The sequence below is a fragment of the Hyla sarda genome, chromosome 1 (assembly GCF_029499605.1).
Source record: "Hyla sarda isolate aHylSar1 chromosome 1, aHylSar1.hap1, whole genome shotgun sequence".
Taxonomy (NCBI): domain Eukaryota; kingdom Metazoa; phylum Chordata; class Amphibia; order Anura; family Hylidae; genus Hyla; species Hyla sarda.
In genome coordinates, this window is record NC_079189.1 from 310515763 (window position 1) to 310538524 (window position 22762).

Consider the following 22762-nt stretch of genomic DNA (forward strand, 5'->3'; position numbering starts at 1 on the left):
CAAAATGCATTTTTTTTTGTGTTCAAAATTCTAAAACACTTTTTTTTTTCCAGGTTCCTGGCATCCAGTGAAAGTTTCCCGTCGCTCCACTTTCAGTTTTGCCTGGGAATTTCCACCATCTGTGGGATTGTCCGGAACACCTGCGAGGCCCTGTGGGATTGCCTTCTAGAAGACTTTTTCCCCCAACCATCACCAGAACATTGGCTCGACATCGCAGAGAAGTTCCAGGAAGTCACACAGCTCCCAAACTGTGTTGGAGCCATCGACGGGAAGCACATCAGGATCCAGAAGCCAGCGCACAAGGGGTCAGAGTATTACAACTACAAGACGTTCTTCTCCACGATACTTATGGCCATTGCGGATGCGCAGTACAGATTAATTGCTGTGGGCATCGGTTCATATGAAAGAACCACGACTCCCGTGTGTTCAAGACATCTGCCATGGGGAGGAGGATCTACTCTGGTGAGATGGGACTTCCTGAAGCAAGGGCCTTTCCTGGGACTGATTGTTAGGGACGAGGCCTTCCAGATGTGTGCCAATTTGCTGAAGCCTTACTCCAGCCGAGGACTCGACGAACCCCAGCAGATCTTCAACTACAGACTGTCCCGTGCCAGACTCTATGTGGAGTGTGCCTTTGCAATTTTTGCGAGCAAATGGCGGCTCTTCACATGGCCTTTCCAACTGCACCCGGACGTGGTTGATCAGGTTGTTAAGGCAGCTGTTGTTCTCCACAACTTTGAACTAACCAAGGAGCCTCACCCCAGTGATCCTAAAGAAGTGGAAGTAGTTCTGCCTGGACTAGAGCAATCATCAAGAAGATCAACCCAGGCCGTCATGAGTCTCCGAGATGATTTTGCACGGTATTTCTTGACAGAAGCTGGCAGAGTGTCTTGGCAGGATCGTATGTTCTGAACTCTTTTGGACGCTTTATTATTATTATTATTTTTTTTTTAATTGAACTCCACTTTTCATCAGAAACTGATGTAATTTGCCTGTTGTGTGTAAACTTTGCATGCAGGATTTTGGAGGGTGTAGATTGTACGCTCCAGTGTCAGTCACACTGGGGTGGACAATCTTCCACCTCCATAATCTTGCTAGCAAAGTGCTTATGTATACATTGTTGGTTCTACACTTTGCTTGCAGGATTTTGGAGGGTGTAGATTGTGCACCCCAGTGTCAGTCACACAGGGGTGGACAATCTTCCACCTCCATAATCTTGCTAGCAAAATGCTTATGTATATATTGTTGGTTCTACACTTTGCTTGCAGGATTTTGTAAGGTGTAGATTGTGCGCCCCAGTGTCAGTCACACTGGGGCGGACAATCTGCCACCTCCCCTATCCATGTAATATTTTCTTTCAATATAGTAGCGATATCTTCTACCAACCAACATTTTGAATAAAAGACTGTGGTAGAGGGTACCTCTAGTATCCTGAAAGCAAACCCTAGTGATTGTAAAATAAATACACAAAGTCATTATATCTTGTGAAAAGATATGGAATTTTGTTTTTAAATAAAAATAAATTAACTATATACATTTTTTTTCTGAAATGGCTTTAGCAAAAAAACGGTGGGCAATTGCAATGCCCTTACAGATCAGTGAAGGTGCAGGGGTGGGGGACTTGGGAAAGGTCTTGGGAACTGGGGTCCTCCCAGGGCCACAAGGAATCGATTCCAGGAAGTAGGACTGGGATTGGGAAAAATAAATTTGCCTAAAGGGTGTGGAAGGGGTGGGAATATTAGGGGGCAGCAGAGTTGGATCTTCAAGGGTCTTTAGGGTCTGCCGGTGTGTCAAACTGGAATAGGTTCTGAAATAGAATTTTTTTTTTTCTTCACAAAAAATATCGTAAAATAAATTAAATATAACTGGACATACTTCCGTATTTTATGAACTTTCTGGAGGAATCCGAGGAGTGACCGATACACGTAGGGGGTCTTGGTGTAGGCCCCCGAACCGCTTGGCCTCTGTTCTTCCTCTCTTAGGTCCTTGATAGATGTCCAATGTTGCTTTATTTGTTTGCCTAGAAGGAAAAAAAATAATTTAATAAAAAATACAAAAAAACATACATGCAAAAAAAAAAAAAAAAAAAAAAAAAGTTCTGTTTACCAATGATCCATCTATTACTTTCTGAAAGGTCCTCCCAGGAATTACAGATTCCTCTGTAAACCTCATCCCAAAGAGCCTGGCAGTATTGGCGCTTGGCGTGGTTGGGGACGAATCTCAAAGGGCAGGACCTGCCTCGACCATGGAGATGAGAAGATGGTCGTCAATGATCACCTCGGGCACATCCTGCCCCTCTTCAATATTTGCCCGCCAATAAATATTCTGTTAATAGTTTAGCAAAAACTGTGGTGTATTCAGTTTACTATGCAAGCAATCACATTGGCTCTTTAAAAAAGAAAATAAAGATTCAAAGTCATTACTTGCTATTGACAACTGATTTTAAAAGTACACTTAAAAAAAAACAAGTATTAATATTAAATACTCACACAACCACGTCCTCTGCCATGAACAACGAGGCCTACTCTTCCTCGTTTTTGCTGAGGCTCGGGACGCAATTTAAAAAAAAATTGTATATATTACCATACGGTATACAACATTTAAAAAAAACTGCAATATAATTGTGCAATACATATTGGTTCGGGCTCTTTGGAATGCCTATCCTGGGAGTCCTTGGGGGCAGACACATGCGGGACTCTAACTCTCTCCTCCTTGGATTCCTTGTGCGGTTGTGATGGAATATAATCAGACTATGAAATAAAAGCAAAAACTTTAAAGTTTTATAAAAATATACAGTATTTATCGGCGTATAATAGTAATTTTGAATGCAAAATTTTTTATCATAAAGTCTATACGCCAATAAACTTTCTGGCCCCGTCAATGCAGCTACAGTTCAATGATTTAAGGCGAGCACTTTAAATCCATGAACTGCAGCGGCGTTTGCGGGTACAGAGACCTTCTGCCGCTGCCCGCTTCTCTCCCCCTGCCTATCCTGGGGCCAGAGACCACCGCCACTGCCCCATTGCCTCCCCCATTCCCAGTTTTACAATTACCTTTTCCCGGGGTCAGCGCTACTTCTGGCTCCGGCGGCGTCCTGCGCTATTGCTGTGCGCTGTGCAATGACGATTGAAGCCCTCAATGCAAAGTCACTGTCAGCGGCCCGGCGCACAGTGACAGCTATGGACGCCTCCGGAGCCAGAAGCAGCACGGACCTCGGGAACAGGTAATTATAAAACCGGGCATGGGGGAGGCAGTGGGGCAGCGGCGGTGGCAATCTCTGGCCCCAGGACAGCGGCGGTCTCTGACCACGCAAAAGCCGCTGCAGTTCATTGATTTAAAATGCCCGTTTGAAATCGTTGATCTACAGCATCTTCTGCATGGCCAGAAACACTATCAGGGTATGCCCGCATACACACATGCACCCTCATTTTACAAAGCTTTTTACAAGCTTTTTTTACCCAAATTTCCTTTGAAAAATTAAGGTGCGTGTTATGGGCCGGTGCATGGTATAAAACGATAAATATGGTAATTTAATAATATAAAAATAATAATAATAAAAAAAAAAAAACACTTCTGCTTCTGGATCTGGTCTTTGTTGCAGAATCCTCTGCTGAATCGTCTTCAGACAATGAAATCGGATGCTGTTCCGGTACATGCTCCTGCAAAAAAAAAAAAAAATTAGTTATTAGTAATCAATCATTGACATTTCTATACATTCCAAATTTTAAAAATAGAAAAATCACCTTTTTGGACTTGGTTTCATGTGTAAGATGCCCTTTGCTTGTTTTTTTGTTGTTGTTGTTGTTGTGGACTACTGTGTTTCTAGAAAAAAAAAAGGGTTGAAAAAAATTGACTGGCCACTTGAATACCAATTATAATAAATAATAAAATCATAATTTTATTTAGAATATTTAAAGAAAAATTATTTTAGCAAAACAAAATTATAATACACACACTGGAGCTTGAAGAATCATGCGAACTTTCCGATTCTGATGAATCTTCCATTGGTGGTGGTGGTAGCTTCTAAAAAATACAAATTTAAAAAAATTATATACTTATATACAATTTCAGAAATAAGAGAAATTAAAGAATGTAAAAATAGTAAATCATTTAAAATTATGATAACTCACCTTTTTTGATGCTTTCTTTGATTTTTTGTCAATTTTTTGGGACATTATGGGGGAGATTTATCAAGAAATGCCTATTTTAGATGATAATGATGAATAAGGTGCAGCTCTCCATTAGTGTGAAAAGTTGTCTAACGTACACCTCTTCTAAAAAAGAGTCAGACCAACAACCAGAGGCCTGGGTTCTCAACCTGTGGTACACGTACCCATAGGGGTACGCCACGGGTTGAGCGTTGGTATGCGAAAGTGCCGACAAATACTGGCCATACACTGGCAAGTACTTGTCAGCGCATAGCCGGGCAAACCTCCAGCTTTTGCAAAACTACAATTCTCAACATGCAGTGGCAGAAAGGCATGCTGAGACTTGTAGTTATGCAACAGCTGGAGGCACACTACTATAACTTTCAGCATGCCCTTTGGCTGTCCATGCATGCTGGGGGTTGTAGTTATGCAACAGCCGAGGAACACTGGTTGCAAAATACAGAGTTTGTTACATAACTCAGTGTTTCCCAACCCATGTGCCTCCAGCTGTTGCAAAACTAAAACTCCCAGCATCCATGGTCTGTCAGTGCATGCTGGGAGTTATAGTTTTGCAACAGCTAAAGGCACATGGGTGGGGAAACACTGAGTTAGAAAACAGATAATGTTTCCCAGACAGTGTGCCTCCAGTTGTTGCAAAACTACAACTTCCAGCATGCCCAGACAGCCGAAGTTTTGCAACAACTGGAGGAGAACAGATTGGAGACCACTGCACAGTGGTCTCCAAACTTTGGCCCCCTAGATGTTGCAAAACTACAACTCCCAGCATGTCCAGACAGCCAAAGGCTGTCTAGGCATGCTGGGAGTTGTAGTTTTTAAACTCCTAGAGGCAGCAGCGAAGATTAGTGACAATCTTCACAGCTGCCTCTGATGCCGCCACCGCCATTGCCCCATTGCCTCCCCCATCCCCGGTTTTATAATTACGTCTTCCCGGGGCCCGGGGTCCACGCTACTTCTGGCTCCTGCGACTTCCTGTGTGCTGCCCAGCGCAATGACGAGTGATGTCTCAACGCGACGTCGCCGTCAGTGCGCACAGTGACAGCTCAGGACGCCGCCGGAGCGAGAAGTAGCGCGGACCCCGGGAACAGGTAATTATAAAACCAGGGATGGGGGGAGGCAATGGGGCAGCAGCGGCAGTGGTATTTGGACTAAGGAGGACCCCAGGTCAGGCAGGAGGAGAGAAGCGGGCGGCGGCAGTCTCTGGCCCCGCTAAAGCCCCTGCAGTTCATTGATTTAAAGCGCCAGCTTTAAATCATTGATCTGCAGCGGCTTCGGAGGGGGGAGAAATAGCCGATAACTTATACCGGAATATCGGTATAAGTTATCGGCTATCGGGCTGGTAACAGCGGGACTTCTGCCATTTAACCCGTGCGATGCCGCGCATCACCGGGTTAACTGAATGCTGTCTATAGACGGTGGAATGCGCTAAGGACCTGCACAATTCGCCGTCTATAGACGGGATTCTGTGGGAAGGGGTTAAAGGTTGAATTGTGGAAGGTAGAAATTATTCTCACGCCTAATGGTAAAAGGTGTAGCTTTGCGCCTAAAAATTTACCTTTTGACAAAAGTCGCAAATGATAAATATGTGACCACTGCATGGTCAAAAAGAAAAAGTTCTACGGGTAGGCAAAAAGAGTAAAACTGTCTATATCAAAAGCCTCATAAAAGTCTCAAAATATATGATAAATCTCCCCCTATGTCTATAATAAAAAATAAAGATTCCTTCCACTTTAATTATTGAAAAATAAATATAAAGCTACAGTTGAAAGATACAAAAGTCAAAGCATTCATGCACCCATCAAAAGTGCATGCAAAAATGCAATTGTCCAGCAAAAATGCAAGCACATGGCTGAAAGAAAAATGTTGCAGACTTGCACCACACAGTCAAAAATGATCATGCACACTTCATTACAAAAAGAATTCATGCACCCATACAAACTGCGGAAAAAAACACACACAGCAAAAATAGCAAGCAAAGCACATGTTTCAAAAAACAGGCAGAAATCATAGCAGCCATCGATGTAAACACCTTATGGCAATAGTTTTTTTTTGGCGAATGCTGTCGGATGGTGGCGGATGTTGTCGGATTGTGGCTGATTGCTCAGGAACACAAATGCTGCCTCCTGCCGGGTCCAGAAGAAAAGAGGGGGTGGGACAGGGGGGTGTGAGCACTACACCCCTTTCCCATGTGACTTCAGGGGCATGAAAGCTTTACTGAGCATGCTCAGTAAAAATAACGTCCATTATAATAACGTGCATTAATGGGTGTATTTACTAACGTCCGTCGGCCATAGACTTCAATGTTAAAAATAATGTCCTTTAATTTACCTGTTAAATTTCTCCCGTCACAACTAACATCCGTTAAGCATGACGGGCTATAACAGGTAAACGGAAAAAAACATTGACTTAACAGGCGTTAATAATTATTTTTCAAACGTACGTTTAATAACGGGTGAACTTCACAGTGTGAAAGCAGCCTAAAATGGAGACTGATGTGTCATGACTTTGAAAAATGCATTTTGAGTAAAAATCAAGCAATACCAATAAAGCTTCAGGCCATATACGGATGTCAATAACATGGAAAAACAAATCATTGACAGCTGTGTTTCCTGTGTGTTTCTATTTAGAAACATAAAAAAAATATTGATTTATGTGTTGTTAAACACCTAAGAGTAAAGTTGGCTGAACCCAGCACCGCCAACTCTCTAAGGCAGGGGTCCTCAAACTACGGCCCGCGGGCCACATGCGGCCCGCCGAGGCAATTTATCCGGCCCCCCGCTGCCTGGGACACAGGGATGCGCTCTCGGAGACCCCGCGTTTACTTTAAAAACACAGGGGCCGCCAGGAAGGTGGCGCACGCAGGGACGTCACTGACGCCGTGCGTGCGCCCATAGCAACGGAGCGTGGAGGAGCGGGGCAGCGATGAGGACGTGCGCTGGCCAGCTAGGTAAGTGTTACCAACGGCACGTCAGCTTCGGTGCTCCGACCACCGCTCCTTCGGTCCCGAGACTTACTGCTATGTCCGGACGGGAGGAGCGGTGGTCGGAGCACAGAAGTGGGGGCAGAACACAGGCATACAGCCTCCAGCCATACACTGTATGGCTAAAGGCTATATGACTGTGGGGGAACATACTGCACCTAATGTGGGGGAACATACTGCACCTAATGTGGGGGAACATGCTGCACCTAATGTGGGGGAACATGCTGCACCTAATTTGGGGGATCTATACTGCACCTAATGTGGGGGTACATGCTGCACCTAATATGGGGGAACTATACTGCACCTAATGTGGGGGAACTGTACTGCACCTAATGTGGGGGAACTGTACTACACCTAATGTGGGGGAACTGTACTGCACCTAATGTGGGGGAACTATACTGCACCTAATGTGGGGGAACTATACTGCACCTAATGTGGGGGAACATGCTGCACCTAATGTGGGGAGCTATACTGCACCTAATTTGGGGGATCTATACTGCACCTAATGGGAGCTATACTGCCCCTAATGTGGGGGAACATTATACTGCACCTAATGTGGGGGAACATTATACTGCACCTAATGTGGGGGAACATTATACTGCACCTAATGTGGGGAGCTATACTGCACCTCATTTTGGGGGATCTATACTGCACCTAATGTGGGGAGCTATACTGCACCTAATGTGGGTGAACATTATACTGCATCTAATGTGGGGAGCTATATCGCACCTAATTTGGGGGATCTATACTGCACCTAATATGGGGGAACATGCTGTACCTAATGTGGGGAGCTATACTGCACCTAATGTGGGGGAACATTATACTGCACCTAATGTGGGGGAACATTATACTGCACCTAATGTGGGGGAACATTATACTGCACCTAATGTGGGGGAACATTATACTGCACCTAATGTGGGGGAACATTATATTGCACCAAATGTGGGGGAACATTATACTGCACCTAATGTGGGGAAATTGCACTGCACCTAATGTGGGGGGACTATACTGCACCTAATGTGGGGGAATTGTACTGCACCTAATGTGGGGGAATTGTACTGCACCTAATGTGGGGAATTGTACTGCACCTAATGTGGGGGAATTGTACTGCACCTAATGTGGGGGAATTGTACTGCACCTAATGTGGGGGAACTGTACTGCCAACCCTAATGTGGGGGAATTGTACTGCCAACCCTAATGTGTGGGAACTACAACCTAATGTGGGGGGATCTATACTGCCAACCTAATGTGGGGAGGGGGGGGGGAACTGTGCTGCGTACTTAAAGTGGTAGTCCACTAATAAGATATATAAGTGTGCATAGGAATTTGTTCATGTTTTGATATCTATAGTCCGTGAACTGGCCCCCCGTTTAAAAAGTTTGAGGACCCCTGCTCTAAGGTGTATGGAAGCCTCTTGACTATTCACTGATAGAAGATGTCGGTGGATAGAAAGGTAGGGTGTGTTGGATATTTACTGTACATCCTTATTAATCTGGGAGGGATAAGCTGGCACCAAAGCTGTCTGGATGCAGCATACCCCTCCCCTCCTTAACCCCTTAAGGACGCAGGACGTAAATGTACGTCCTGGTGTGGTGATACTTAACACACCAGGACGTACATTTACGTCCTAAGCATAACCGCGGGCATCGGAGCGATGCCCGTGTCATGCGCGGCTGATCCCGGCTGCTGATCGCATTTTTTTTAAGCGCAACAATAATAGAAAAGTATGTAATAATGGGTATCATTTTAATCGTATTGACCCTCAGAATAAAGAACACACGTCATTTTTACCATAAATTGTACGGCGTGAAAACGAAACCTTCCAAAATTAGCAAAATTGCGTTTTTCGTTTTAATTTCCCCACAAAAATAGTGTTTTTTGGTTGCGCCATACATTTTATGATATAATGAGTTATGTCATTACAAAGGACAACTGGTCGCGCAAAAAACAAGCCCTCATACTAGTCTGTGGATGAAAATATAAAAGAGTTATGATTTTAGAAGGTGAGGAGGAAAAAATGAAAACGTAAAAATTAAATTGTCTGAGTTCTTAAGGCCAAAATGGGCTGAGTCCTTAAGGGGTTAAAGAGTAAACATGAACCATGCCAAAATTTGATATGTTTAAAGTAGTCGGGAGAGATAAATGTCAGCCAGCAAATTTCAGCCAACAGTTATTGCAAATGTATGCCCATCTTAAAGGGGTAAAGGGGTATTCCTTGCATAGAGCATGAAGTGTGTAGAATTTTAAGCCATTTAGCCCTCCACTATCACTTATCCCCGACTAGAGATGAACGAACTTTAAAAAAAATTTGAGTCGGACGATTTGCCGAATTTTCCGAAAAAATTTGGTTCAATCCGAATTTATTCGAGGCAAATCTATATTAAAAATGGCTATTTCTGCCCTACAGAGAGACTCAATAGGGGTGTAGAACACTTTGCTTTGTTCTAACACGCATATGGGGTGTGCTTGGGTAGTAATATAATAATGTTATTCAGTATGACATGCAGATTACAGGCATCGCAATTAGAATCACTGCTGCAGAGCGGCACAATGACAAAGCCTGGAGGTGGCATCAGTATGACGAGACCATATAGTGGCACAGCGTGAAGGTGTTGGCAGCATGAGGAGACCATATAGTGGCTGAATGACACAGCGTGGAGGTGTTGGCAGCATAAGGAGACCATATAGTGGCTAAATGACAGCGTGGAGGTGTTGGTAGCATGAGGAGACCATATAGTGTCTAAATGACACAGCGTGAAGGTGTTGGCAGCATGAGGAGACCACATAGTGGCTAAATGACACAGTGTGGAGGTGTTGGCAGCATGAGGAGACCATAAAGTTGCATAATGTCACAGCCTGGAGCTGGCAACAGCATGAGTAGACACTAGGGTTTCACAATCCCTAAGATTAAAAGATGAATTTTGAAATTTCAATTGAAGATTTTTGGTAGCTAGTGCTACCATAAAATTTTGTATGCCCAGGCCTAGGCCCAGCAGCATCAGTAAACCATATATTGGCTGAAGCATGAGGAGACCATATAGTGGCTGAATGACAGAGCCTGAAGTTGGCTGAAGCATGAGGAGACCATATAGTGTCTGAATGGCACAGCCTGGAGTTGGCAGAAGCACGAGGAGACCATTGAAATGTAAGATTTTTTAATTAGAAATGTAAGATTTTGAAATAGAAATTTTAACGTCCAAGTTTTAGTGTCCCAGGCCCCGGCATGTGGGTACAAAGAACCAAATATAACAAGGAGTCACAAGTCACATGGCAGCACAATGACATAGCCTGAAGGTGGCATCAGTATGTGGAGACCATATAGTGGCTGAATGACTACCTGGAGTTTGTGGCAGCATCGGGAGACCATATAGTGTCTGAATGGCACAGCCTGGAGGTAGCTGAAGCATGAGGAGACCATATAGTGTCTGAATGGCACGGCCTGAAGGTGGCTGAAGAATGAGAAGACCAAATAGTGTCTGAATGGCACAGCCTGGAGGTGGCTGAAGCATGACAAGACCATATAGTGGCTATAGTGGAGGTGTTGGCAGCATGAGGAGACGATATAATTACTGAATGACACTGCCTGGAGCTGGCAGCAGCATGAGTAGACACTAGGGCTTCACAATCACTAAGATTAATTTTGAAATTTAAATTGAAGATTTATGGTAGCTAGTGCTACCGTAAACATTTTTAGGCCCAGGCCCAGCAGCATCAGTAAACCATATATTAGCTGAATTACACAGCCTGGATGTGGCTGAAGCATGAGGAGACCATATAGTGACTGAATGGCACAGCCTGAAGGTGGCTGAAGCACAAGGAGTCCATATAGTGGCTGAATGACACAGCCTGGAGTTTGTGGCAGCATGAAGAGACCATAAAGTGGCTTAACCCCTTAACGACGCAGGACGTATATTTACGTCCTGCGCCGGCTCCCGCGATATGTAGCGGGATCGCGCCGCGATCCTGCATCATATCGCGTTGGTCCCAGCGCTCATCAACGGCCGGGACCCGCGGCTAATACTACACATCGCCGATCGCGACGATGTGCGGTATTAACCCTTTAGAAGCGGCGGTCAAAGCTGACCGCCGCTTCTAAAGTGAAACTGAAAGTGACCCGGCTGCTCAGTCGGGCTGTTCGGGACCGCCGCGGTGAAATCGCGGCATCCCGAAAAGCTGACCGGACACCGGGAGGGCCCTTACCTGCCTCCTCGACGAATGACTGCTCCGTGCCTGAGATCCAGGCAGGAGCAGTCAAGCGCTGATAATGCTGATCACAGGCGTGTTAATACACGCCAGTGATCAGCATAGGAGATCAGTGTGTGCAGTGTTATAGGTCCCTATGGGACCTATAACACTGCAAAAAAAAAATGTAAAAAAAAGTGTTAATAAAGGTCATTTAACCCCTTCCCTAATAAAAGTTTGAATCACCCCCCTTTTCCCATAAAAAAAATAAAACAGTGTAAAAAAAAAAAAAATAAACATATGTGGTATCGCCGCGTGTGTAAACGTCCGAACTATAAAAATATATCATTAATTAAACCGCACGGTCAATGGCGTACGCGCAAAAAAATTACAAAGTCCAAAAAAGCGTATTTTGGTCACTTTTTATACCATTAAAAAAATGAATAAAAAGTGATCAAAAAGTCCGATCAAAACAAAAATCATACCGATAAAAACTTCAGATCACGGCGCAAAAAATGAGTCCTCATACCGCCCTGTACGTGGAAAAATAAAAAAGTTATAGGGGTCAGAAGATGACATTTTTAAACATATAAATTTTCCTGCATGTAGTTATGATTTTTTCCAGAAGTGCGACAAAATCAAACCTATATAAGTAGGGTATAATTTTAACCGTATGGACCTACAGAATAATGATAAGGTGTCATTTTTACCGAAATATGCACTGCGTAGAAATGGAAGCCCCCAAAAGTTACAAAATGGGGTATTTTTTTCGATTTTGTCGCACAATGATTTTTTTTTCCGTTTCGCCGTGCATTTATAGGTAAAATGACTAATGTCAAAGCAAAGTAGAATTGGCGACGCAAAAAATAAGCCATAATATGGATTTTTAGGTGGAAAATTGAAAGGGTTATGATTTTTAAAAGGTAAGGAGGAAAAAACGAAAGTGCAAAAACGGAAAAACCCTGAGTCCTTAAGGGGTTAATGGCACAGCCTGGAGGTGGCTGAAGCATTAGGAGACCATATAGTGGCTGAATGGAACAGTCTGAAGTTGCTGAAGCATGAGGAGACCATATAGTGTCTGAATGGCACAGCATTAAAGGTGGCTGAAGCACAAGGAGACCATATAGTGGCTGAATGACACAGCCTGGCGTTTGTGGCAGCATGAAGAGACCATAAAGGGGCTTAATGGCACAGCCTGGAGGTGGCTGAAGCATTAGGAGACCATATAGTGGCTGAATGGAGCAGTCTGAAGTTGCTGAAGCATGAGGAGACCATATAGTGTCTGAATGGCACAGCCTGGAGGTGGCTGAAGCATGAGAAGACCATATAGTGGCTGAATTGCACAGCCTAGAGGTGGCTGAAGCATGAAAAGACCATATAGTGGCTGAATGGCACAGCCTGGAGTTTGCTGAAGCATGAGAAGAGACCATAAAGTGACTGGATGAGACAGCCTGGAGGTGGCAGCAGCAGCATCAGGAGTCCTGAAAGTGACCCGGTGACAGAGTGGTGCGGTGGGTGGCAATACCAGAATGTTTGTAACTGGGGAGCAGTGCCTTAAATCTTTTTGGCACTATCCATATTTGTGAAGTGTTGGTGTGGCCACGGTCAATCTACTCTGATCCATTGGTGGGTAGAAATCCTGGCTGATCCATGCCTGATTCATCTTCACAAAGGTAAGTTTCTCCACATTTTTCGTGGACAGACGAGTTCTCCTTGGGGTTACTATGGCCCCACTGACTAAACACCCGCTCTAATGGCACACTACAGGCCTGGCAGGACAGCTTTTCAAGGGCAAACTCTACTAGTTGCGTCCACAAATCAAGTTTGGCTGCCCAGAAGTCCAGCGGATCTTCACGGTGTGTTGGCATGGGCATGTCAAGGTATGCCACCAACTCCTTGTTCAGGTTCTGCTCCAGGTGTACCTGCTGCTGATGAGTTGCTTCACTATGCGGGTGAAGAAAGATACTCAACAGCGACTGTAGACTCTAGGCTGCTGCTGATGTAGCTGGTACTGCTCCTGCCAGCCCACCCCTCCCCAGCAGCCATGGCAGTGGACGGTGAGCGCAGTGGGCCCCCGATTCAGACCTGCAAGAGGATGGACGATGGCGCCGATAGGCATCGGCCAACTGACTACATAGGATGCCTCTATATTAGGTCAGTTTGTCCTCCCTCTCAGTGGGTGTAAAAAAAGGCCACTATTTTGTGGCGGTAGCGAGGGTCCAATAAGGTGGAGATCCAGAAGTCATCCCTCTGCCGAATGGTGGCAATTCGCCGGTCACTATGCAAGCAAGTGAGCATGCATCGTGCCATTTGTGCAAATGACTCGGAGGGACTCCCTGCCTCCATCTCCACTACATACTGCCACGGTGTGTCTGGGTCCTCTGTCTCACCTTCCTCATAACCCTCTTGCTCCTCTGGCTGCTCCTGCTCCTCCTCTCCTGTCAGATTACTAGAAAAACTGCCCATTTGGTGAAACCTAAACTGTGCTCCACTGTGCCCCTCCCCTCCTCCTCCAGTTCAGCCCCCACAGGGCTCATGTGGCCGTGAGATGTAGGCGCCACGTCTCCAGTGGAATGACGTCGTTCATCCCGCAATCCTGGCGGCTTACTAATAAATGTGGTTTCCTCAAAGGGCCTGAGCAAACGGCAGGTGTCACGGATGAGCTGACACTGGTTCACATTGAAGTTACAGAGGGGAGTACCCCTATCCGCTTGGATCATCAAGAAATCAGTGATGGCTTTTCTCTGTTCATACAGTCGGTCCAATATATGGAGGGTGGCAACATTACAAATAAGACTATGTTGGGGGATACCGTTCTGATGCTGCAGCTCAAAGAGGGTGTGCTTTGTGGTGCACGAGTGGCTGAAGTGCATGCAAAGTTTCCTTCCCATTGTTAGGATGTCTTGCAAATGGGGGGGAACACTTCAGGAACCGCTTCACAACCAGATTGAACATGTGTGCCATGCAGGGCGCATGGCTCAGCCTTCCCAGTTGCAGCACATTCAAGATGTTCTTCCCGTTGTCAGTCACCATGGTTCCCATTTCCAGATTTTGTGGGGTAAGCCATGCTCCGATTTCTTTACAAATTACTTTTAGCAGTTCCTCCCCTGTGTGACTCAGTTCGCCAAGGCAAACCATGTGAAGAATAGGATGACACCGCCGTGCCCTGCACACATGGTATGCTGAAGGGCCACTGAGACTTGTCTGGGCAGTGGAGGCTGAGGACAAGGTGGAGGATGAGGAGGCAGAGTCACACACTGTCACAGGACCAACGGCCAGAGAGCATGGAGGAGGAAGCGGCGTGACCTGTCCAAGTTGGTGTTGTGGCTGTGGAGGAACCACACTCACCCATTGAGCCGTAAAGGACATGTACTGTCCCTGACCATAGTTACAGCTCCAGACGTCGGCGCTGCTGTTCACTTTGGTACACACCAACAGGCACAAGGACTGGCCTACCTTCTGTTCCACAAAATTGTGCCGGGCTGGTACTGCCTTTTTCGCAAAGAAATGACGGCTTGGCACTCTCCACCTTGCTTCAGCACAAGCCATCAGTTCTCTGAAAGGTGCAGAGTCCACCACTTGAAAAGGGAGGGACTGCAGCACCAGCAACTGGGCTCATACTGTTGTCTCTTGGACATGGCTTTGCCGATGGATTGTTGGCAGAATGGCTGACTAAAAGTAGGAGGAGCAGGAGCATCTGGAGCGACAGAAGGAGGGTATGACACATAGCTCCCTTAGGCTGAGGTAGTGGAGCCTTAGCTGGCTGAAAGAGGGAACAGTGTGCCACTGGATGATGCAGCAGGCTGGACCACTACATTGGAGCCACGGTTCTCCCAGGCCGCTTTATGGTGTCGAAGCATATGTTGACGCAGGGCCGTGGTGCCAACATTGTGACCCTGGCCACGCTTCACCTTCTGCCGACATAGCTTGCATGTGGCTATGTGAACCTCCTCCGGATGCTTGATGAAATACTGCCACACCGCCAAGTAGCTGATTTTCCCATCAACAGTCTGCACTAATTGACTGCTACTGCCACCATCTCCAGGAACCCCTGTTCAGCCACCTTCCGTGAAGGTAGGCTACCGCGAAGCAGGTGGTCTCCCCCGGGCACGTTTGGCTCCAGAATTTCCACTTCTGCCACCATGCTGACTGCCAACCATGCTACCACCTTGCTGGCTCAGCGGGCAACCTACAACTCTCTTTTCCTGATGATGATGAAGCCCAAGTCTGTATGTGTCTGCATGTCTGTATGTCACTGATGTCCTCCTCAGGTTCCTCAATAGTGTCTGCTTCAGGACCCTGAACCCTAGCAACACCGCCTCCCACGTCACTCTCCTAATCACTACTTGCCCACCTAGCGGGGGAAGCGGCAGATTTCTCCTCCACTTCTTGGCTGGGCAGTAGCTGCTGACTGTCCTCTATTAGATCGTCCTCACTGAATAGTGGAGCTGAACCCACAGCATAAGATACTTCATTAGGGGAGGGAACAGCATAGGACAGAGGCAATGGGAGGACAGGGACTGCTCCCGGGCCATGCCAACTGAGGGTTGTGTCTGAGAAATCCACTGACTGTTGATTGGGGGTATCAGATGTCACTTGTGATTAAGTGGATGACCGTGTTAACCAATTGATGATGGCAGATGAGTTGCTGGTTGAGACACGACCTCTAGCTGATACTGGGAGCTCAGGCCTCTAGCTGCGACTCCTGCTGCCACTCTTCTGTGCACATCCTGGCACTTCTCTGCCTGACATACTTAGTGCATATATGAAGGAAGTACAATACGCTTCACTACACTTAAAACAGTATTTTTCTAGATCAGCAGCTGGTGATTACTTTTGCCTGAACTTTTAAAGTATGTAGGCCCTTGACAGATTAACAGGTATAAAATAGTACACTACTTAGATGTATGTATGTGGTATCAGGTATGCACTTATGAGGGCAGAAAAATGCACTACAGTACACTTAAAAAAGAATCTGAGTACAACACCAGCCGGTGAGTAATTTTGCCTGGACTTTCACAGTATGTAGGCCCTTGACAGATTAACAGGTACAAAATAGTACATTACTTAGATGTAGGTATGTGGTATCAGGTATGCACTTATGAGGGCAGAAAAATGCGGTACAGTACACTTAAAAAAAAGGTATTTTAGTAAAACACCAGCCGGTGATTACTTTTACCTGGACTTTCACAGTAAAAAATTGTACACTACTTAGAGATGTAGGTATGTGGTATGCACTTATGAGGGCAGAAAAATGCGCTACAGTAGGCTTACAAATACGTATTTTTGTAAAACACCAGCCGGTGATTACTTTTCCCTGGACTTTCACAGTATGCAGGCCCACTACAGATTAGCAGGTAACAAATAGTACACTACTTAGAGATGTACAAGACAGACCAAAAGTTTGGATACACCTTCTCATTCAGAGTTTTCTTTGTTTTCATGACTAGGAAAATTGTAGATTCACATTGAAGGCATTAAAACTATGAATTAACACATGTGGAATTATATACATAACAAAAAAAGTGGGAAACAACTGAAAATATGTCATATTTTAGGTTCTTCAAAGTAGCCACCTATTGCTTTGATTACTGCTTTTGACACTCTTGGCATTCTCTTGTTGAGATTCAAGAGGTAGTCTCCTGAAATGGTTTTCACTTCACAGGTGTGCTGGTGTGGAGGAGGAGGTGTGATGGTGTGGGGGTGCTTTTCTGTTGACACTGTTGGGGATTTATTCAAAATTGAAGGCATACTGAACAAGCATGACTACCACAGCATCTTTCAGCAACATGCTATTCCATCCAGTTTGCGTTTAGTTGGACCATCATTTATTTTTCAACAGGACAAATACCCCAAACACACCTCCAGGCTGTGTAAGGGCTATTTGACCAAGAAGAAGAGTGATGGGGTTCTGTGCCAGATGACCTGGCCTCCACAGTCACCGGACCTGAACCCAATCGAGATGGTTTGGGGTGAGCTGGACCGCAGAGTGAAGGCAAAAAGGGCCAACAAGTGCTAAGCATCTCTGGGAACTCCTTCAAGACTGTTGGAAGACCATTTCAGGTGACTATCTCTTGAAGCTCATCAAGAGAATGCCAAGAGTGTGCAAAGCAGTAAAGTTGTCTAGAACCTAGAATATGACATATTTTCACACTTTTTTGTTATATATATAATTCCGCATGTGTTAATTCATAGTTTTGATGCATTCAGGTGTGTCCAAACTTTTGGTCTGTACTGTACGTATTTGTTATGCACTTATGTGGGCAGAAAAATGCGGTACAGTACACTTAAAAAAACGTATTTTAGTAAAACACCAGCCGGTGATTACTTTTGCCTGGATTTTCACAGTATCTAGGCCCTTAACAGATTAGCAGGTACAAAATAGAACACTACTTAGATGTACTTATGTGGTATGCATTCATGAGGGCAGAAAAATGCACTACAGTACGCTTAAAAACTCCGTATTTTTGTAAAACACCAGCTGGTGATTACTTTTATCTGGACTTTATCAGTATCTAGGCTCTTGACAGATTAACTGGTACAAAATAGTACACTACTTAGATGTATGTATGTGGTATGCACTTATGAGGGCAGAAAAATGTGGTACAGTACACTTAAAAAAGTATTTTAGTAAAACACCAGCCGGTGATTACTTTTGCCTGGACTTTCACAGTATGTAGGCCCACTACAGATTAACAGGTAAAAAATAATACACTACTTAGAGATGTAGGTATGTGGTATGCACTTATGAGGGCAGAAAAATGTCCTCTTTCACAGTATCTAGGCCCTTGACAGATTAACAGGTACAAAATAGTACACTACTTAGATGTACGTATGTGGTATGCAGTTATGCACTTATGAGGGCATAAAAATGGGGTACAGTATGCTTAAAAAAAACAACTTATTTTTGCACAACACCAGCAATACACAACAGTGCTGCAGCTCAAAAAAGGTGTGTACTAAACACAAAATTGCACTCTGTCAAAGACTATTAGGAATGGACTGATGGGTATTATGTCGTCTACAGACTAGTATAACCAGCAGGTGATTTTTTGTGGAACAAAGACAGAATTGCGCTGAAAAATTATTCCTGCCTCCTCTGCTAAGGTTTATGAAGTTGAGGCAGCTTGTTGAAATGTATGAGGCAACACACAGCTATGTGCCCCTCTCTGTAATACAATGCTGAAGAAAGTTACTGGGAGGTTAATGGCTGCAGTAAAAATCTTTTTCAGTGAAAAAAACCCTGCTCTCTGTCCACTGGGATGTGAAACGCTGCTGGAATGAGCTTTTCTGTGTAACACACACAGCGATGTCCGTCCTAACTCTATGCAGTGTAATGATATGAAGAGCCGCAAAATGGCTGCCGAATAGATAGGGCTGTGACATCACAGGGGTGACTGGCTGCTGATAGGCTGCCTCCTGAATGTGATTCAGGGTCATCCCGCCTACTTCCCATTCTCGCCTTCTCAGCTTTCCTTGCCCCATGTACTGACATGTGGATCCACCATTTTTGATGCCCTGGAGCCTGGACCGCAGTAAATGGAGTTTAATGAAGCGAGTCACGCGATTCATTGCGAATTGAATATTTCATGAAATTCGTAACAAATTCGGGTTCGTCAGCTTTGATTCACTCATCTCTATCCCAGACTGAGATCTCCTGCCCGGCACCCCGACTCTCTGCATGAATGCAGTGTGCCAACCACGGCACGAAGCGGTGGTAGACGTGCCCCCTCCATGCATCTCTATAGCAGAGCCAGAGATACAGCAATCATGTATCTTTGGCTCTCTCATAGAGATGAATAGAGGGTTCATGCCGACCCCTGCTTCGTACTGACCACAGTTCAAGCAAGATGGTTAGGCAATGCTGCACCCCTATACTGTGTGCACTATGGTACTATACTGACTAGAGGTGTGTCCTTTGCCAATTCTATTAAGAGTGCGCATCCATACAGGCAGTAGAAAAGTCCACTATCAGTCAAACAGTAGAAAAGGATAGCACTCACCCATTCATGGAGATCAAATCTTCTTTATCACATAGAAGCAGATATAAAACAGTGCAGCGGGGAAGATAAACAAGCAAACTGTTGGAGCGATACCTGGCGGCAAGGTATCGTACCCACTTTTCGTTTGTTTGTCTCCGCCGCTGCACTGTTTTATATCTGCTTCTATGTAATAAAGAAGATTTGATCCTCATGAATGGGTGAGTGATATTATAACATTTAGGATACATGCTCCCCATTCACGTCTGAGACCTTGTAATACTAACAAGTTACATGACACTGAGGACGCAAAGCAGCAAATTAGACCCAATTTTTCATTTAGTTTTCCACATATACTCACTTTTTTTTTTCTTTTACAAGGTTTAGACATTAATGACTGTGTGTAGACTTATTTTGAGGGGACAGCAACATTAAACATTGTTATACAGGCTGTGCACTCACTACTTTACACTGTAGCTGAGTGTCATTTCTTTGGTGTTGGCACATGAAAAGATAGAATAAAATATGTACAGAAATGTGAGGGCTGCACTTGCTTATGTAAGATACTGTACAGTATGGGGGAGATTTATCAAAACCTGTGCAGATGAAAAGTTGACCAGTTGCCCATAGCAACCAATCAGATTGCTTCTTTCATCCTTCAGAGGCCCTTTATTAAAATGAAAGAAGAGATCTGATTGGTTGCTATGGGCAACTGATCAACTCTTCCTCTGCACAGTTTTTGATAAATCTCCCCAATATGTGTCTAAATGTGAACATGGTTCTGAATGAAATAGCAGTGTGCAGACTTGACCAATGCTCATGTCATTGTCTAGGGGAGCAGTGAAGATAGTTGAGAATAACTTGAAGGTATATTTGCTAAGTCCATTTCCAAAAAATGAACCTTGAGACAAGGTTCTTAACCCCTTAATGACCAAGCCCATTTTCACTTCAAGGACCAGCCAATTTTATTTTTGCGTTTTCGTTTTTTCCTCCTCGCCTTCTAAAATCCATAACTCCTTTATATTTCCATGTACAGACCCATATAAGGGCTTGTTTTTTGCATGACCAATTGTACTTTGTAATTAAACCTCTCATTTTACCATAAAATGTACGGCAAACCCCCCAAAAAAAAATTTTAGGGAGGAAATTTAAATGAAAAACAAAATTTTGCACATTTTGGAGGGTTTTGTTTTTACACTGTACAATTTATGGTCAAAATGATATGTGGTCTTTATTCTGTGGGTCAATATGATTAAAATGATACCCATGGCTAGATACTTTTATATTTTCGTACCGCTTAAAAAAAAATCTAAAACTTTTTGTACAAAATCAGTAATCTAAAATCGCCCTATTTTGACCACCTATAACTTTTTCATTTTTCCGTATATAGGGCGGTATGAGGGCTAATTTTTTTGCGCCATCATCTGTACTTTTTTTAGAAACCGCATTTGCATAGATAAAACTTTTATATAATTTTTTATAAATTTTTTTTAATAAAATGTGACAAAAAAGCAGCATTTGTGGACTTTTTAAATTTTTTACGTTTACGCCATTAACCGTACGGGATCATTAACATTATATTTTGATAGTTTGGACATTTATGCATGCGGCAATACCAAATATGTTTATAAAAAAAAATGTTTTACGCCTTTTGGGGGTAAAATGGGAGGGGAGGGGATTTTTCACTTTTTATTTTACTTTTAATTTTTACCTTTTTCAACTTTTTTTTTACACTTTTTATGTCCATAGGGGACTATCTATAGCAATAATTTGATTGCTAATACTGTGCAGTGCTATGCATAGGACACAGCACTGCTCAGTATTATTGGTGATCTTCTGCTCTGGTCTGCTTGATCGCAGACCAGAGCAGAAGACCCCGGGAGACTGCCGGAGCTAGATAAGGGGACCTCCGGCTGTCATGCTGGATGATCGGATCCCCGCGGCAGCGCTGCGGGCGATCCGATCATCCAATGATTGATCACAGCATCGGAGGGGTTAATGGCGGACATCCGTGCGATCGCAGATGTCGGCCATTACAGGCGGGTCCCCGGCTGCTGCCAGCAGCCGGAACCTGCCATGTATGACGCCAGCACCCTTCCGATGCTCGTGGTCATACACAGGACGTAAATGTACGTCCTGGTGCGGGAAGTCCCGCCAAACCAGGACATACATTTATGTCCGTGGTCGTTAAGGGGTTAAAAGTAATTTGTAAATCACTACATGTTACTTGGAGTACAGGTGAAGTGAACCTGTCAATAATTCATTGTAAGCAACATATGATAGAGGAAGAAAAGCTAAGCTATGTTGTATAGAGGTTTATGTTATTTAAAGGGGTTGTCCACCATAAGGTGATTTTAGTATGTACCTGGCAGACAGTAATGGACATGCTTAGGAAGTATGTGCGCTTGTCTTCGGGGCTAAATGGCTATGTTGTGAGATTACCACAACACTGTGGCTAGCTTTTTGTGAACTGGCATTTCCTTTTTGAGTTTTCTTTTTTGCCTACAAATCCCATAATTCCATTTTCCTCTCTCCCACACATCAGCCACCCCACCCATTGAAACATAAATGAGTTGCATCCATTCAAAAGACCTGTGGTTTTCAATCAGGGTGCCTACAGCTGTTGCATTAGTTGCAGATTGATCTTTCTCCCACCAAGCGATCCTCCGCCCATTGAAGCAGACAGGCTCCCTATCATCAGCTGACTAGTGAGTCAGGTCTCGGCCACGTTGCAACCTGGGAAAAATCTGAGACAAAAGTCATTTTGTATGCTGTTAAAAATAAATATTGGAGTGAAAATCACATACGAATTGTGAGAAAACCGTCACACACAGGTAAAGACTAGAGATGAGCGAACTTACAGTAAATTCAATTTGTCACGAACTTCTCGGCTCGGCAGTTGATGACTTTTCCTGCATAAATTAGTTCAGCATTCAGGTGCTCCCGTGGGCTGGAAAAGGTGGATACAGTCCTAGGAGACTCTTTCCTAGGACTGTATCCACCTTTTCCAGCCCACTGGAGCTCCTGAAGGCTGAACTAATTTATGCAGGAAAAGTCAGCAACCGCCGAGCTGAGAAGTTCGTGACAAATCGAATTTACTGTAAGTTCGCTCATCTCTAGTAAAGACACTATATTATGAACTACACTAACTTTACAGCCCCTGTAGCATAGTCAGATAAAAAAAAAATCCTGGAATACCCCTTTAACAAAGGATTTCTGAGTAAAAAGCAGAGTACATCCTGACAGGACTCCTAGGAGAAACAGTCCTAGGAGAAACATTCAGTTTAGGAAATATATTAATTTTCACACTAGGCTTTCTCTTTAGGGTATGTTCCCACTGAAGAATTCGCGAGGCATTCAAGCTGAAAAATTTCCGTCCAGAATGCAGTCTTTTACTTTTGCGCGGACTTTGTGCGAAAATTCGCACAGAATTTCCACACGGAAGTGGGAGGGCA

The 22762-nt window shown here is 44.4% G+C and overlaps 1 protein-coding gene and 1 long non-coding RNA gene across 2 annotated transcripts in view; one reads left to right on the forward strand and one right to left on the reverse strand.

Annotated features, from left to right (window-relative positions):
• Positions 1 to 1498, forward strand: part of LOC130359987 (uncharacterized) — a 212809-nt gene extending 211311 nt beyond the window's left edge. The window contains exon 6 of the mRNA XM_056562896.1: positions 54 to 1498. Coding sequence (XP_056418871.1) covers positions 54 to 912 — 859 coding nt within the window. The 3' untranslated portion in view covers positions 913 to 1498. The remainder of the gene's footprint in view (positions 1 to 53) is intronic.
• Positions 1499 to 2690: 1192 nt separating this feature from the next.
• Positions 2691 to 22024, reverse strand: LOC130271785 (uncharacterized). Its single transcript, XR_008843570.1, has 5 exons — positions 21900 to 22024; positions 3957 to 4023; positions 3744 to 3822; positions 3572 to 3659; positions 2691 to 2750 (listed from the first exon to the last, which is right to left on the reverse strand). It is a non-coding gene; the product is annotated as an uncharacterized LOC130271785 (long non-coding RNA).
• Positions 22025 to 22762: the final 738 nt, after the last annotated feature.